This window comes from Crocodylus siamensis, chromosome 1 (genome assembly GCF_052110815.1).
Source record: "Crocodylus siamensis isolate JL-2025a chromosome 1, ASM5211081v1, whole genome shotgun sequence".
NCBI classification, from domain to species: domain Eukaryota; kingdom Metazoa; phylum Chordata; order Crocodylia; family Crocodylidae; genus Crocodylus; species Crocodylus siamensis.
The window spans coordinates 361,446,846-361,462,915 of NC_143395.1; the positions used below are offsets into that span (position 1 = coordinate 361,446,846).

At 38.6% G+C, this 16,070-nt stretch overlaps 1 protein-coding gene across 7 annotated transcripts in view; it reads left to right on the top strand.

Annotated features, from left to right (window-relative positions):
- The window catches only part of AKAP11 (A-kinase anchoring protein 11), a 62,100-nt gene extending 46,495 nt beyond the window's left edge, over positions 1 to 15,605 (top strand). For all 7 annotated transcript variants that reach the window (XM_090025137.1, XM_090025129.1, XM_090025147.1 and 4 more), the window contains 2 exons: positions 996 to 1,156; positions 11,052 to 15,605. In XM_090025137.1, the coding sequence (XP_089881263.1) occupies positions 996 to 1,156; positions 11,052 to 11,198 (308 nt within the window). In that variant the 3' untranslated portion in view covers positions 11,199 to 15,605. The remainder of the gene's footprint in view (positions 1 to 995; positions 1,157 to 11,051) is intronic.
- The last annotated feature ends 465 nt before the right edge of the window (positions 15,606 to 16,070 follow it).

Below are 16,070 nucleotides of genomic sequence, written 5' to 3' on the forward strand. Positions count from 1 at the left end.
GGATATAAAGCCAAATTCTCTTTTGTTCTTTGTCAAATGCATACCTACATTCACTCTTTGTTCCATTGGCCCGGAAAGCTTGGTGCAAATTACAGTCAGTTATATTTCATAAAAGTATATGAATGCTTCATGGACGAGTTGCTAGATAGAGTATACTTTAATGCAGATATTTAATACAAATAACCATATACCAAAAAAACAAAGAACATATGTTATACTTGAAGAATGGGGATCTCTGCTGGAAAGCAGTAATTCCTAAAAAGACTGACTTGACAGATAACTAAACATTCTCTTCGTGTTGCCATGGCAAAAAGAGCTTGCATATTTGGATGCATTGATATCAGTCAAGAGGTGACGTTGCCTCTGGTTCTGGCATTAGTATAACCATTGCTTGACATACTTTGCCCACTTCTCATATCTGTTCTTTAGAAAGAATATTGAAAATCAGCAACTAGTATGATCTGAGGTCTAGAAATGCATGTCTTAGAGAAATGAAAGTGGCTTAACCTAATTACCGTTTTAAATAAAAGATTAGGAGGGTGTTTGATCAGAGTCTTCAACCTGAACAGGCAGAGGTTATATGAGCAGAGTTATTTTATGAAACAAAGTTATAACAACAGCTAGTGGTTGGAAATTGAAGTTAATAAATGTCACACTAGAAATAAAATGTAAAGTTTTAAATACGGTTAATTACTCCGGGATTTAGCAAGGGATGTAGTAAATTCTCCATCACTTGGAATCTTTAAATTCAGGTTAAAGATCCCTCTGTTCAGATATGCTTCAGTTCAGCCACAAGTTGGTTAGCTATTGGTGCCCTTTTATTGGTGTATAGAAAGATGGAAGATTTCAGAACAGTGTGTTTTCTATTTCCCAAAGTGTTTCTTATAATGAATAATGTTCATATTGTGTAATTTTCTCAAATATTAAGTGAGCTACAATAATTCTTTTGAAAAAGTTAGGAATCCATTGTTTTACATTTTAATTTTTAATATTAGGTTTGGAGGATGTAGGAAAGACATTGCTAATAGTGAACATTGACATGGAACCAAGTATGGTGGACCCCCAGCTCAGAATGACACTTCAGTGGCTGGCAGCTTCTGAAGCAGGGGTGGCTGAACTTCATTTTCATGATACTGCTATGAAGGAGCTCATGTTTGTGAGTATAAAGCTATAGAGTGTGATTAAATTTATTCTGATGTTTAACAGGTATTTCTGCTGTTTGCTTTATATGTTAATGGTAAAGTATGTGGTATTGAGCAATGTTACGTCATCATTATTATAACCCTACAGAAAATAAAATAAAACAGTCTCTTAGTTTCTGTATGTAATGTAAAAATAATGGCATTAAATGCTATGTGCCTAGCTGTTCTAAACCCAGTTATCCATATATTTTAATGACTTTTTCACATGCTATTTTCTCTAGGCTGTATCAAAGAAGCTAACACCTTTCAGTGAAGAAACTGTTTTTTAAGTTTTACTCTTCACAGTTAACAGTAAATTAACCATTATAATAACCAGTATCTTGGTCACACAAGTAAACTTGCATTGGAGTTATTCACCTGATAGTTTAACTAGTTAATTCAGGAGTTCTCAAACTTCGGGATTCCACGACCCTGAGTGCTGGATGGCGGCAGTGGGGAATGGGGAGCTCACACACAGCAGCTGCCTCCATGTGCTGCTTCTCCAGGCCACCACACATACCCCTTGGAAAGTTTGCAGACCCCTTTTAAGTTGTATCTGACCCCCCTGGGGGTCACAACCCACAGTTTGAGAACCCCTAAGTTAATGTAATACTTCTACATGTTTTACTACACTAGTACATGAAGTTTGCTGTAAAAAAAACAAACTTGTAATTAAACTTGATATTTATGTGTCTTTTAATTCCAGATAAAATTACAGACAATAGTATTAAGGAAATAGATTGAATAGGAAATAGTAATAATGAAATAGATTATTCTGACCTAAGCCGTATTTAATTCTGTGTTTTTACATTATGTATTATGTAGTTGCAAAGAAGAAAAAAAAATTGGAAAGAAGCCTAAGTAGCTTTAGATGATTTTAATGTCTTTTTTGGGTTGTGCTAAATTATTGTAATGGAGACTGTTCTGGAGATCCTTCCACTGTGGACAGGTGTTATGAATCCATGGAGAAGCAGGGATGGGCTGGGGTTTTGTAGGGTGTTGTGCATAGATATGTCCTGTATTAGATTTATTACGGTAGTGTTTCGCTTGTGTTTACAGACAATGTTAAGCTATATTCAGTCTTACCATTTTTATTTATAAGAACCCTGATACTTGATGTGAATGTAGGTTTGTAGTTTATAATCAGACTGGTATTAGCTAGTCAAGTAATTGCTGATTTGTCATCTGGACAGACGGGGCATGTGCAGTTGCAGCAGCACAAATTTGTGCCAGAGATTTGTGCCTTGGCACGTGTGCCTAAACATACACTTCGGTGTGGGGCAAGTTGTGCCACTTGGGGCAAAATGACCCTGCCCAGCTCTTTCCGGATCTGCAGCCAGGGGAGCTAGAGGCTAGCCCCAGCAGTGTAAAAACCTGTGCTGCCCCTGGCAGTATAAAAATCTGCCCTGGCAAGCAGCTCAGGGCTACTTTGCCCTCAGGAGCTTCTGAGTCCTGGCTAGTTGGTATCTGGGGACCATAGCCCCTTGTGCCAGCTGGACTGCTGAAACAGCCCTAACCTAGAATGGCTCTTGCACCCTCTACCCACTTCAGTAGTCTGGCAGTGGGGGCTGCTGCTTGAATGGGGCCTGCTGCCATTTGCAGCAGCATCTGCCCCCTTGAACCTGTGGGCCATGGCTGCAAAACTGCTAGACCCAGGTAGAGACCACATGGCCGCCTGGGCTGTGGTATGGGCACTGCAGCAGAGCCTCTGGGCCAGCTGCTAGTGGGATGTAGCTGCACAGTTGGCCTTTGGGTGGCACTGCTGTTGTCTTCTGGTGTCTCTACTCTGCCACCTGGGCAGCTTTCGCCCAGAAGATGTGCTTGTTGCCATGCCCCACTTTGAACTGTTGAAGCGATTCCTCCTGGCCCCAAATGGCCAGGATGTCAGCCACTTCATCTGCCCTCCAGCTGGGTCCCCAATATTGGCCCTGGGCAGGCTCCTCTGCATGGGCACTGTCGCTAGCCCTGGTAACATGTTATTCCATGATTAAAATGAAATGCAACTATATATAGATAGATTAGTTGGGCAATGTTTTATTGATATATTTAGAATTTTAAAGCAATTTGGAAGCCTACCAGTGCCTCTATCATCATAATAAAATGAATTCTAAATATCTATACACTTTGGTGTTTGCTTTTGGTTTTTTTATTATAGAAAAATCAGAGCTGCCCCTGCTCCCTTCTGTCACTAGAATGTGGGTTGCTAAGCAGCACTGATCTGCTGGTTACCCTATCCCTACGCCTGCCCCTCACTCTCAACCCACAGCCCCGCCAGCGCCCTTCACTCCTGACCTTCACCCCCTGCCTGCCCCAACTAGCTCTTAGCTGCAACTCTGTCCCAGCACCAGGCATGAGTCAAACTGCAGCTCTCCCACCGGCTGCTTTTTGGCTCTGAGCAGTGCCAGCCTTTACTGTTCTGCTTCCTGTGCCTGTGCCCAGGCCCCAGCAGTCCCTGTGCCATTTCTGGGAAGCCCTGGACTGGGGCTCAGGGGCTGAGTTGGGCAAGCCCTTTCCCTTCCAGGCCAGCCTCCCCCTACACAGGCTCCTCTAGGAGGCAGGGGGGCTCTTACCTTGGCTTTGGTGGGCTCTCCTACACAGAGCGCTCCCCCATCCTGGACCCCTCTGTCTGTCTGTCTGTCTGTCTCGCTCATACATCCTTTCTGCCACCTCCCTCCCTCCCCCCGGCCCATCACCCCCCCAAGTGGTTCCTGGGACCAGGAGCCACCCCAGGCTGGGGCCACATATCTCAGCACTGGTGTGTGCATGTAGCAGGGCTGCAGTGTGGCAGTTGCTCCTGTTTCTGTGGCTCCCGCCAGCAGGTCCTGTCCCATCTGGTGGGTGGGCATGCATGGTGTGAGATTTGGGTGGGCTGTGGGGCTTGAGGGACAAGGGGTGTGAGTGGTTTGTGGGTGGGGCTTGTGCAGAGGTTTTGGGCGTGTGGAGTCTGTGGGTGGATTGTAGGGAGAGTTTGTGGGTGGGTATGTGAGTGGAGGGTTTGTGTGAGTGGTTTGGTGATGTGGGTCTTGCAGGTGGATTGTGGCGGGGAGTTGTGGGTGTGGAAGGACTGTCTTGGGGTGGAGGGACTGCGTGAGCAGGGTGGGTCCCCTGCCCACCTCCTGCACAGCACACAGCTCCCTCACAGCAGCAGCAGTGGCTGTCAGGGCACTCGTGGCCCGCTGTTGATAGAGACCCCTGGCGTCACAGCACTGCCTCAGACCTGGCACCGGCACATGGTGCTGGCTCGACCTTTTGGGCAAAATCAGGCTGCTCTTGTATCATCTGCAGCTCCTGGCATGGCACGCAGGGGCCACATGCCCTCGAGCTGGGTTGGGTCCCGCCTCCACGTGTCCCATGCGCCCTCGGGCCAAGCCGACCTGGTGCTGTTTGATGGTGCACACCAGCAGCTGGGCCAGTGCCATGTGTAGCTACCAGGTCTGAGGTGGTGCCGCACAACCGGGGGTCTCTGCTAACAGCGGGCCAAGAACACTGTAATGGCTGCTGCTGCTGCTGCTGGGGGTGGGGTGGGGTGGGGTGGGGGGGATGTGTGCTGTGTGGGGAGTGGGTGGGGGACCCACCCCTCCTGAGCAGTTCCTCCTAGCCTCACAGTGCCATTCCTACCCCCTGCCCCATGTCCCTGTTTACTGGGGACAGAGCTGGGGTCCAAGCTGCTGCTGCAGCCTTGTCTTGTTATTTGCCCCAGCACACTGAGGCAGCATGCTGAAGCAGCAGGGGCATGGGGTGCCACTGTCGCCTTGGAGGACCCAGCCTCCAGTAGCCTCTGGGTATGCTTCAGGAGTGCGCCTTGTGCCGCTTTTTTCCAGCATGTTTTTATATTGGGATTTCCTGGTATCAAATTTAGACTCTGCACTGCAAACATGCAGTGTGGGGAACATTTTTTAATTCCTAGTGTGCCTCTTGCGGTATTTCAAACTGCTTTGAGATGCCGCAATAGGCACATGCTCGCTTGTCTGGACACGGCCACAGAGGCATCTCGCATCTCAGAGAAGCTGCCTGGCTAGAAGGAAGGTAATCTTTAAAAATTTGTTTGTGAGATGACTCTAAATCTCACCTAAAAGGGTGTCATGCATGCATGAGCTGAGACCCATCCATAAACAACTGCAGTTTTTATTTCAAAGAGGAAAGCTGGTAGTAAGTAAAACATTGGGAAGGAGCCTTGTCAGATACTGGTATTTGTCACCCTTGAAGAGAATAAGTGAGAGACTCTCTTGAATATATGGTAACTAAGGGTATTATATTAATAGTTTATATGTTTGAAAGGAAGTAAGTACTTGGATATAATTGTAAACTAGCAACACCTGATCATTAAGCTGGCAAAACCTCTTCTGCCAGAGCTGCAGCATGGAGAGAGGTGGTGTCACAATAAGAATTAAAACTTTGCATCCCTGCATTCAGAAAAAATAGTAAAATCATTCCTCTTCCTGAATAAAACAGCAGATTATAATTTAAAATGTATTTGCATAACCTTTCTAAAAAATCTGCTACTGCTGACCACCACCTTTGGGATATAGTGCTTTTTATCAAGTTTGGGAAGTGCAACTACAATATTAAATTACTGTGCTAAAAAGAAGCTGATTAAAAAGAAGCATGGGTGTTTTTGTTTCTAGGTGGTGAGGCTAGTAAGAAGGATCGCTTGCCATGTGTTCCAGTTTAGATCTTGCCATATAAGAGAGAAGTTAATTGCCTTTTAAGATTTTGCTAAGATGAATGTTAATGGCAACATAGTTTGTGAGAGGGTACATATTACCTGAGAGAGCATAAGCCTCTTTTTAGTTTCTGGGAGAAATATGAGATAGTGAGTTGTTGAGTATTTTGGAATTTTAAAACAGTCAAAGCAGTTCCGTATTTCAGAATTTGCAAGTGGGGAAAAGAATGCATTTTCTAAAGTTTTAGTGGGATAAATCCATATGTACCAATTCAAAGGAGTCTAGAACACAGTAGAATTATTCCTGGGTAGATTGGTGAATGTTTGTTTTGTATTAGTGTCTTAATTTAAAAAGTAAAAAGTCATTGACTTATCCATGTGATCACGCAGTCTAAAAAGCATTTAAATATAAACAGAAGGATAAAACGGGATATTGTGTATTGATTAAGCTTTTCTGGAATGTTGTTTTGAATTGGGTGGAAATACTGTTTTTCTTTCTTTTTGAACTGTGAAAGGTAAAAAGATGTCGTGTATGTATAGTAACATGTTGAGTAAAATCAAATGAAGTAGAAAACAGAAGTCAGATACAGGGAAGAGACAGAAAAGCAGTGCAGACCATCTGTCATAAATTTGCAGCCTTTTTCCTGTACCTTGTGTGGTTTATACTTAATCATCAAACCACAGCTATAATAATTATGTCATCAGGCTCAGGAACTCCCCATTTTCCTGTGGCCTGAAACTAGGTAGCATAATTTTCAGAGTATTCTGTTGCAGTTTGAATAATATGGTATAGAACAGAAAGTACTCAAGAGATATTTCTGTTTATAGATTTTGTAATCCATGAACTAGGATTGAAAATTATCACCAGAGTAAAATTTTGGAGAATCAACAGTTTTCCTAAACTCTTAAGAATTTGCTTATTTTGAATTGGATGACTAAAGATTGAAGTAACAGAAGTGAAATGGTCTTTACTACTACCAAGTGCAAAGTCTAACAAGATCAAAGTCATAACACAATTTGTAGCAGAAACTGAAATCTAAATATAACAAAGGAGAAAGACCTGGTGTGTGACCAGTAAAATGTGTCTATGCAAAAGGAAAATACAAATCTTGGGTATATAAGGTGCGCTAATAGCACTAGTGATAGCGTGAATGTCATTGTACACTGATAAAGCATCATGGATTTTATTTACAGTTCTGTTGTCTCATGTTCCAGAAAGTGAATTCAGACCAGAACTGGTTTAGAGAAATTCTTCAAGGATGATCAGAAGAACCTGTCTTAGAGGAGAGTAAGAGAACTGAGCTTACTTAGCTTTGTACACTACAAGTTTAGTATATAATATTTCTAAAAATTCATTAGGAGGTGGGAGATGAGATATTTAAACATACGGGTAATGTTGACACTAGAATAAGTGGGTGCAAACTGGCTGCGAATAAATTCAGATAGGAAATGAGAGTGTGTCTAACTGGTATACAAATCAGGTTCTGGAATTGACTCCATTACTCTTACTGGAAGACTTGATTCACTCCTGTAGTAACTCCATTGGTTTCAGTAAAGTAAAAAACCATCTAATTTACAAAATGTTACAATTCACTTGCATGTAAATTACCTAATTTGTAGGCCTGTCAGGGAACCAGGCCCCACCTCATAGATACTGTATAAACAAAATAAACAGTTGCTAGTCACTCAAAGAGTTTGTTTTGAATAATGTGGGTTTTTTCTTTCAAAAAATTACTTAAAAATACATTTTTGAAATGTACATTGCACTTTGTCTTACTAGGAAAGAAAGTAAGTTTGTTTTTACAAACTGTTATTTAGAGGATTGATATTGTGGGCAGAAACCAGAATTTTCAAAAATGAGTTGATGAAATTATGCTTCCAAATCATTATTCAGGCATTTAATTTTTTGATCTTGAAAAGCACTCTCCCACTGGCTGTAATTTGAATCCTCGTATATAAAATGAAATAGCTGTGAAGTAACAGCCACATATATTGGAATTGAAGCCAGCATATTGGAATTGAAAATTCTTGTCATCAAGAGGACAGAACAACTCCATTATGAAGCCTGATTGAATGGATATGAATGGTTGGAGAAAAACAATACTAATTTAAAAAATTACATTAGGTCTTAATCTGAACTAGTTTTAGAAATTATCATTAGTCCACAAGAGATACACCATCTTAACCTAATGCTAGTTCATCTAGTGAAGACCAGACACACAAGTCAAAGTTCTCATCACTGAACAAAATTATCAAAGACATTGCTTACACTTAAATGGAAAGGGCCTTTAGGCCTGGTAGGACACTAATCCCATGTCTTGTCATAGCTCTAATGAAATGCTTGAAGTTAACATGATTGTCTCTTCCTGTTCATGCACTTATACAACTTTTATATATTCCCTTTTTTGTAAACTCAATTAATAATCTGTCGTCTTGCTACTGATTTTTCAAATGCAGAAAAAAGCATGAGATGTCTGAAGAAGACAGGATTTTAAAAAATAGCGTAGCTGGAGTTATGAGCAGCAATAAAGCAATGTAAACAGTTCTTAAAAGATGACAGGTATTTTATAAGAGAAAATTAATTATAGCTGCTGACTCAAAGGAGCAGAACTGAGCCAAATAGCTACTGTAGGCGTCTTGGCTTCCATCCGGCCATTTAAAACATTTAAGTTTCTATTTGAGTAAACTCAAATATTAGTCTTCTGGCAGTAGGAAATGGACTAGTCTGATGAAGAAAATATGGGATTGGTCTTTGAACCCTGAACTGACATGAGACCACAAGAGCCAGATGCCATGGTTGTACATCTTTGTATGATTATATTCTGACTTTTTCTACTTTCTGATTTACAGAAACTGACAGGAGTTTAGAATATATTTAATTTAAGCAGTAAAAAATATTTGAGTTAAAGTACATCAGCCAAACATATTTAGATTAAGAGAAATAAGCATCCTTATTTCTCAAATCTTTATGAAATGTTTATACATTGTTTTAAACCTGGGTTTGTTTATATCTGATGCCTGGATAATTTGTATAGCTCAGTCTGTTTACTGATATATGTTTGTGGGTGTTTCTGCTTGTGCGCACATAATGCATGTATTTTTTGCTGAAAAGTAGCCTAGTATTAGGTTGTCACATAACTGCAGTTATTTCAAGAATAGAATTGTGTGCGGTTAAATCTGCAGATGTCACCCAAGCCGAAGACCCTTTGGAGGACACTATTAGAGTTCAAAATGATCATGATTCCAAATCAAACGCAAAATAAAAATTAGCAATGATTGGTTAGGTTATAGTACTGCAGGAAAGGAGGATGGGAGGGTTATAGTGGACTGTACAGTGAATATGAGTGTTCAGTGCATTTTGCAAAAAAAGGAAAAAGCATCTTTGGATATATTAATAGGTTGTTACATGGAAGCAGAGGGAGTGATGACAGTACAGTTCCACACTGGTAGAATCGCAGCTGGAGAATTGTGTCCAGTTTTGGGCATCACAAACTGGAAAGAGTCCAAAGGAAAGAAACCAAAAATATTATGGAGCTAGAAAACATGACCTAAAAGTACAATTGAAAGAGCTATTGTTATTTACTTTAGAGAAAATAAGACTGAGGAGGATTTGATAAGTCATCAGATAAAAAAGGGGATTGTAAAAAAGAGGATTGTAGTTATTTGTTTGCTGTCCACAGGGAACAGAGCAAGAAATAATAATGGGCTTAAATAGCAAGAAAGGAAATTTTAATTTGGTTAAGAAGAACTTTTTAACAGTGAAGACAGTTAAGCACTAGAACAGTTAGGCTGTGCAGTGATTGTCATTGTAAGGTTTGAAATTCAGGTTAGACAAACATTTGACTGAGTTTAAACAGAGAAGTTCCTGAACTAAACAGGGGAGGGGCTTGGACTAGTTGACCACCTGAAGTCCCTTCTGGCATTCTTCCATAAGAGAAGTAATACTGTTACTGTTTATCTGTACATACTCTGTATATAGTTGTACATGTAAATTGCTATCTTACATAGCAAGTAGCCCCATCACTGCCTTACTTCAGGTTGTACCCCTTTCTGACTGAAAACAGTGAAACCATCCTCTAGCATGCTAGTGTTCATTTTCAAAAGTACTTTCAAAAGTGTGACATAGTTTACAGAAATATCCTGCAGAGTTTTTAATAGAAATAGAATTGAATACAATAACTCTGGCAATGTTATAGTATTAAATAGAAAGGTACATCCCAGCAGTAGGAAATCTGTAGCATAGGATATAATAAGACTATAAAAGTGATAAAGTTCTTTTGGTTTTAAGAATAATTTCTATAAAACCTTATTGGTTTTGTATCTTTTGAAATTCTGTAGAAATGTTACATAATAGAATTCACTGACTTCAGGGCATTAAAGAGTATTCTCCCTACTTAAATGTGTTTCTTCTTAATCCAAAATTAGAATATTTATTGGGTAGGGGATTCAAGCTGGAATCAACAGCCTTCAGTTCTCAAGCAAGTATGGATGTGCTAAATGGGCAGAAAACAATTGGCATAATAATGGAATAGATCAAAAGGTGCAAAACTGAAAGGTTCTTATACTCGGTGATAATAGTATGAATTTTAACTGTCTCAGGGTACTGATGGGCCTCTACTGTATATAACTCAGGGTAATAGATGAGGAAATTTCCTTGCTGTGACCTACTAAGGGAAAAAGTTGCTGCCAACCACACTAACTTCTGCTTGTAAGTGGAGGTTTAACTAATACTTTTTTTAAGAAACTGAAATTTTCTAACTATGGAGTTCAGCATTTCCGTTGAGGGTAGAATAGTGCATATACCAACCAAACCACACTATATATATTGTGTAAGGAAAATCCACATCCTTCTATTTAGTCTGTTTTTTGTCTATTACATGTATATTTTTGGGGTAGTGGCAAATGTATTAATATTGCATTCAGAATTTCCTGTTTCCTACAGCTTTGAACCACAAAATACATAGCTGTGGGACTATATCACTTGAAAATTGTCACTGCCCAGAGAAGAAATTTTTATGGAAGCTAGCTAAAGGAAAAATGCATGATCGTTGAGGAAGTTTTGTTTTTATAACTGTGGATTAATATTTAACTCTTCACAGCTGGTCTTCTAATATGACCTGATGTTTCACAGAGAATTTTTATAAATGTCAGTCAGTCAAACTATTTACTTCTTTAAGCTAATAAACTTTTTTTTTCCCCCCCTTTAGCTTTCAAAAAGACTGCGCGAAAGAGATTGGAAGGTGGGAGATCTTTTGCAGGCAGTGTTGAAATACTGTGAAATGATGGAGAAGGCTTCTGATGGAGAGAGAGGTTTCAATAAACCTTTGTTTGGTTGGCTTCGGGAAAATGTCTGAAAAATCCAAAGATTCACTATTCTTCACTTCATTCCTCTTTTAAAAGGAGAGGAGAACCCAGAAATTTAGTTTAAGATTTAGCTGATGAATGTTCCATTAGTAGTCAGCATTTAAAGAGGCTTTTTGGGGTGAAAGTCAATATAGCTGTGCTGTAAGTGCTTTGTGACACCATGTATCCAGTATGTTTATCCAGTGCATATCTTCATAATCTGTATCAGAGTATTTTTCATCCATGCACTCTTGTATTACTGCTATGTTCAGATGATTGAATTATTATTTGAAGAAAAATCTGGTCTATGACAGTAGTTGACAATGACAGTCTAAAATGGGAGTTAGAGGATCCCTCCTATAACAACACCTTATTAATCGCCTGATTTTAAGTTTGAATTGCTAAAAAATACCCCACAAAACCAAACTTTTTATTTTGGACCATTTTAAGGACATTCTTTGTTTTGAAGAATCATCTTATGCTTCCTTCTTAACAATAGCAAAAAAATTGAATGTTTTCGTCATGCAGTGTTGCCATTTTTTGACCATTCTCTCTCATTCTCCATAAAATTATTTTTATTCAGGAGATCATTTTGTGCCACAACGAGCACTTTAAAATCATAAAATTAATTAAAACATATGGAGGAAAGTTGCTACAAATTCAGTTGTCATTTTTTTCTTAAGTAGCTTGATTGTTTTAAAAGAAGCCTTTTAATCAAATCTTTTGTCAGATGGAACTCATAGGTTACTTATCAGTGCTGTCAACATGTCCTGCACTTGGTTTTTGCCCCTGTGTCTTTAGATATCAAGTGGTTTGGAAGTATTGTTAGTTTCTTTTTTTGTTCTACAGATCCTTTTGTGTGCGTAAGGGAAGTAGGGAGCCCTGAACGTGAGGTTGTCACCTTAATGACATCACTGCAAAAGAATCATGGGGGCGCATTTGTTTTGCTGGGATATAAATATTGAAATAGTCCTCTCACTAATACTGTAGATAGTGGTGGTGTTTATAGCCCCAAACTTGGGACCAGATCCTGAGAGGTTGAATGCTTCAGTAGAAATTGCATGTATAGAGCCATTCTCAGGATTTTAGCCCTAGAGTGTTGACAGCCATGGAAAAACAGAACAAAACAAAACAGCACTTTACTGGAAAAGGTATTGCATCAGTTTGACCCGGCTCCCCAGCATCTGTATAGTTCATGCACTTCAGCAGGGTTTTTGGGCATTTTTACCTAATAAATCATTCAATCAGCCAGAAATAAAGGCCAGAAAGCTCTGGTGAAGCACACAAGGTATACAGATACTGGGGAACCAGGTCAAACTGACGTGATTCCTCTTCTGGGCATGCGCTGTGCTCGGTGTGGGGGCGTACCGTGGTGAAAACAAAAACCCAGTGTTTTACTTATTTGTTTCCATGTCTGTAAGCACCCCTCGTTCAAGAGATTCTCAGTATACAGCAGCGAGTCCAGTTGCTTTCTCCTTGTAGTGCCATTGTGCCTTAAAGGAGCATTCCAGTACTCATTAGGGCATTCTTCTTAGGATCATCTTGTGCTTATATAGTAATGTGGGTCTTAAAAAGAAACATACACACCTGCCTTGAGACAGGGTAAAGATATTGGTCTTTTAAAAAAACAACAAACAAATTGAAAGGTTATTTATTTTTTATGGAAGATCTGTTTTCAAGATAAGTGTATATAATGTAGATCTGTCACCACTTCAGAATTCCACAGTTCCTTAAGTATGGTCAAATATTATTACCTCATCTTAATATTATGTTCCTGTATTACCTCATTAATTGCAAGATTCCATAATGTCTTGTTGCATTTTTTTTAAAAAATTGAGACAATTTTTGATTTTATATGGGTCAAGTAGTCCTGTTGATTTAATAGTTAACACTAGGAGGTAGGAACTTGTCGTTTCTAATCCTAGTTTTGCTACTCATTCTGTGTGGTCTATAGGAAACTGCTTAACTGATTCCATCTTTAAAATGGGACTAAAGTGATGAGTCATTTTTGTACAGCGTTTCAAAACTAAATAACTAAGGGGGTTCCCCCCCCGATGTGTCTTTAGGACAATTTTTTTTTTTTAAGAGCACACTCTTTCTACTTAGTCCTAATTTGAAACTCTGCACTGTTTGTAATCTCCTGTTTCCCAGAGCAGTCAGTAAAATGATCGCAAACAACAATTTGATTTTAAGTGAAAAATAAGTAACAGAAACAAGTGGTTCTTAAAAACAAGATCTGGCTAAATCCTTTTTTGATTGGAGCCCCTAAAACCATATTTACTTTAATAACATTTCAAGGGTTGAACATAGAGGTAGAATTCTGGTACAGGGTTTACATGTCTCCATCTGAATCTCAAATTAAGAGATTTACAAAAAAAGTGTACATTTACAAAGCAAAATGTAAATATACAGAATTATCTGTTTAATAGAAGACTTTCAAAAATTTCCATGCAGGCTCAACTATTTTTAACACACTTGTAGCATATGGTGGATTATTAAAAAGTTGGTTAACAGATTATTCCGTTTTTATAACGTTCTTTCCTACAAAAAAATAGCAAGATGTGCAAACTCATATGTATAAAGGTCGAAATAGTAGTTAAGCAGGGATTCAAGTCAATTTATACTCAAGTGATAGTTCTTTAATTTTTACATAGAATTCTATTTGGAGACTGTAGGTGAAAGAACATCTCTGATGTAGTTCCATTAAATGGCATTATATTAGAGACTAATTTTATCTATTTTTTCTCTCAGTAATATAGCATAGTTTCCAAATCCTACATGTAAAGACTGTTTTTCTTGAAAAATATTTCATTTTTAACTAAAACTTGTAGTTATTTTATAAATGGACTTTCAACTTATTTTCTTCAGGCATTGGCATCTGGCTTCAAGACTGTTTTGAGTTACCTGTTGGATATTAATCATAAAATACAAATTACTGATTTACTTAATGATATATATCTTTAATATGATATATCTATTAAATTTAGTGGGGATCCTTATCCTTATTATATCTCAATGACATATTCTGTTACCGAAGAAAGTTCTGTTCTGTGCTGAATTGAATCTGTACTTACTCCACTAACAAATTTATTTAATCCATTCCCTCTTGAATGCAAGTGTGGAAATGCAAATTCACTGTGAATAACAGTGAGTGAAATTTTGATCTCTTAAGTTAGAATAAATCTGGATTATAGGCAAGTAAAATAGAGCAGGATTTTTTTTGTTAGGCATAGTGTGTGTGTGTGTACCTATACATATACACACACGCACACACATAGTGAAATGCTGAAAGAAGGGAAACCTGACTTTCTTAGGTTGAGGGAAATATGTGCAATGGGCTTCAAGTGTTCCAGAAGAACATACTTTATCAACCAAAATTTAAATGGATTTTTGTTATATTGGAAATTGGTTGGTAATATTTTGATTTTTTTTTTTTTAAGTTTCTATAAATAAAGCACTTTTGAGAAGGACCCCTGAATAAAATAGAAGTGAAATATGAGACTATTTAACACAAAAATTCCTTTATAAATCTGTTTTAAAAAAAAATCATCAACAGCTTTTAAGACTAAGTATTTTTTTTAAATGTCTAATGTGACCATATGATAAAATTAAACCATAGGCAAGTTGTAATATTTCAGTGTGAAAACATGAAGTAATAACTCAAGCCTAAACCTTATTTAAATGTGATTTGCATAATATATATGTTCCCAGAAACTTTCCATTCTGGTACTAATGGTGTCTCTCAAAAATGTATTGGATTTTAAATGTTGCATTTTTCTAATGCAACTATATGGGAACTTTTCTATAAAGAGCTACTCATACAATGGGAGGTGCGAGTGCACTAAGTAGTAAACACTGTCACCAGAACAAGAAGAACTGCTATTTGCATAGCTGTTTACTGACATTATTTGCAGAGGAAAATTCAGGTTTCGGAAATGATTTATTTTTAGTTTAAGAATTCTAACCTTTCAGAAAGAGCCACTACTGTCAAGCCCGCACTGTACTTGAGCTTTGAGAGTACAGTGCCTGGCCACTGTAGTCACTTTATTTTGTATCATCTTTGTATATTCCTATTGTATAGCTGGAGTTGTAGTTTTAGAGAGTCATTGTTCTGTTGTTGCATCTGAATAATTAATACTAAACATTATTAGCTGAAACTGCTGCTTGCTTGTGCAATGTTATAGCAATTCACAGCCCAGTTAGTGGTTCAATTGTATAACAAAAGCAGTTTATAAATGTTTATGTAACTGTACTAAGTGAATTCTATATGAAGGTCTTGTACTGTATAATGGTGACATTTTTTGCCATTTTTGTAATTTAACAATATATTCAGTTACCAGATTATGAACTTTTGGGTTGCACTAAATTTGTCCTGGTTTTAGCAGTGGCTTCAAATAAACAAATCCCATGTGTTGTAATAGTTTTTAGCAAACTGTCATTTATTCTATATTTTCTGTATTTTCTTTTTCTTTTTTCCCCACAGCTCTCACAACAAGTAGAGTTGGTTTTGTTATGTCCGTGGGTGAAACAGTTTGGAGGATGGTATGATAAATAGCGCTGTTGCTTTACAGTAGATGGGTGTTAACAGACAGTGAAGACAGAAGTAACAACTGAAACATTTCAGGTGCCTTTGAAATGTGTCAGAGAGCCAGCTGCACAAACTTGTGTGCCGTTTGAACCATCCCTAAAGCAGCTGAAATGCTGAAAAATACCACTGCTGTTTTTGAAGCACTTCACTCTTGCATATGTGTGCACTGTAGGAAGCATGATGGGGATATCTGGCTGCTTCAGCAGCCAGCAGTGCTGTCCTCTTTCATCCCTGCCCATCCCCACACATCCAAGGAGAAGGAGCACACAGGGCGCTCTCCTGGCCAGAGCTGGGT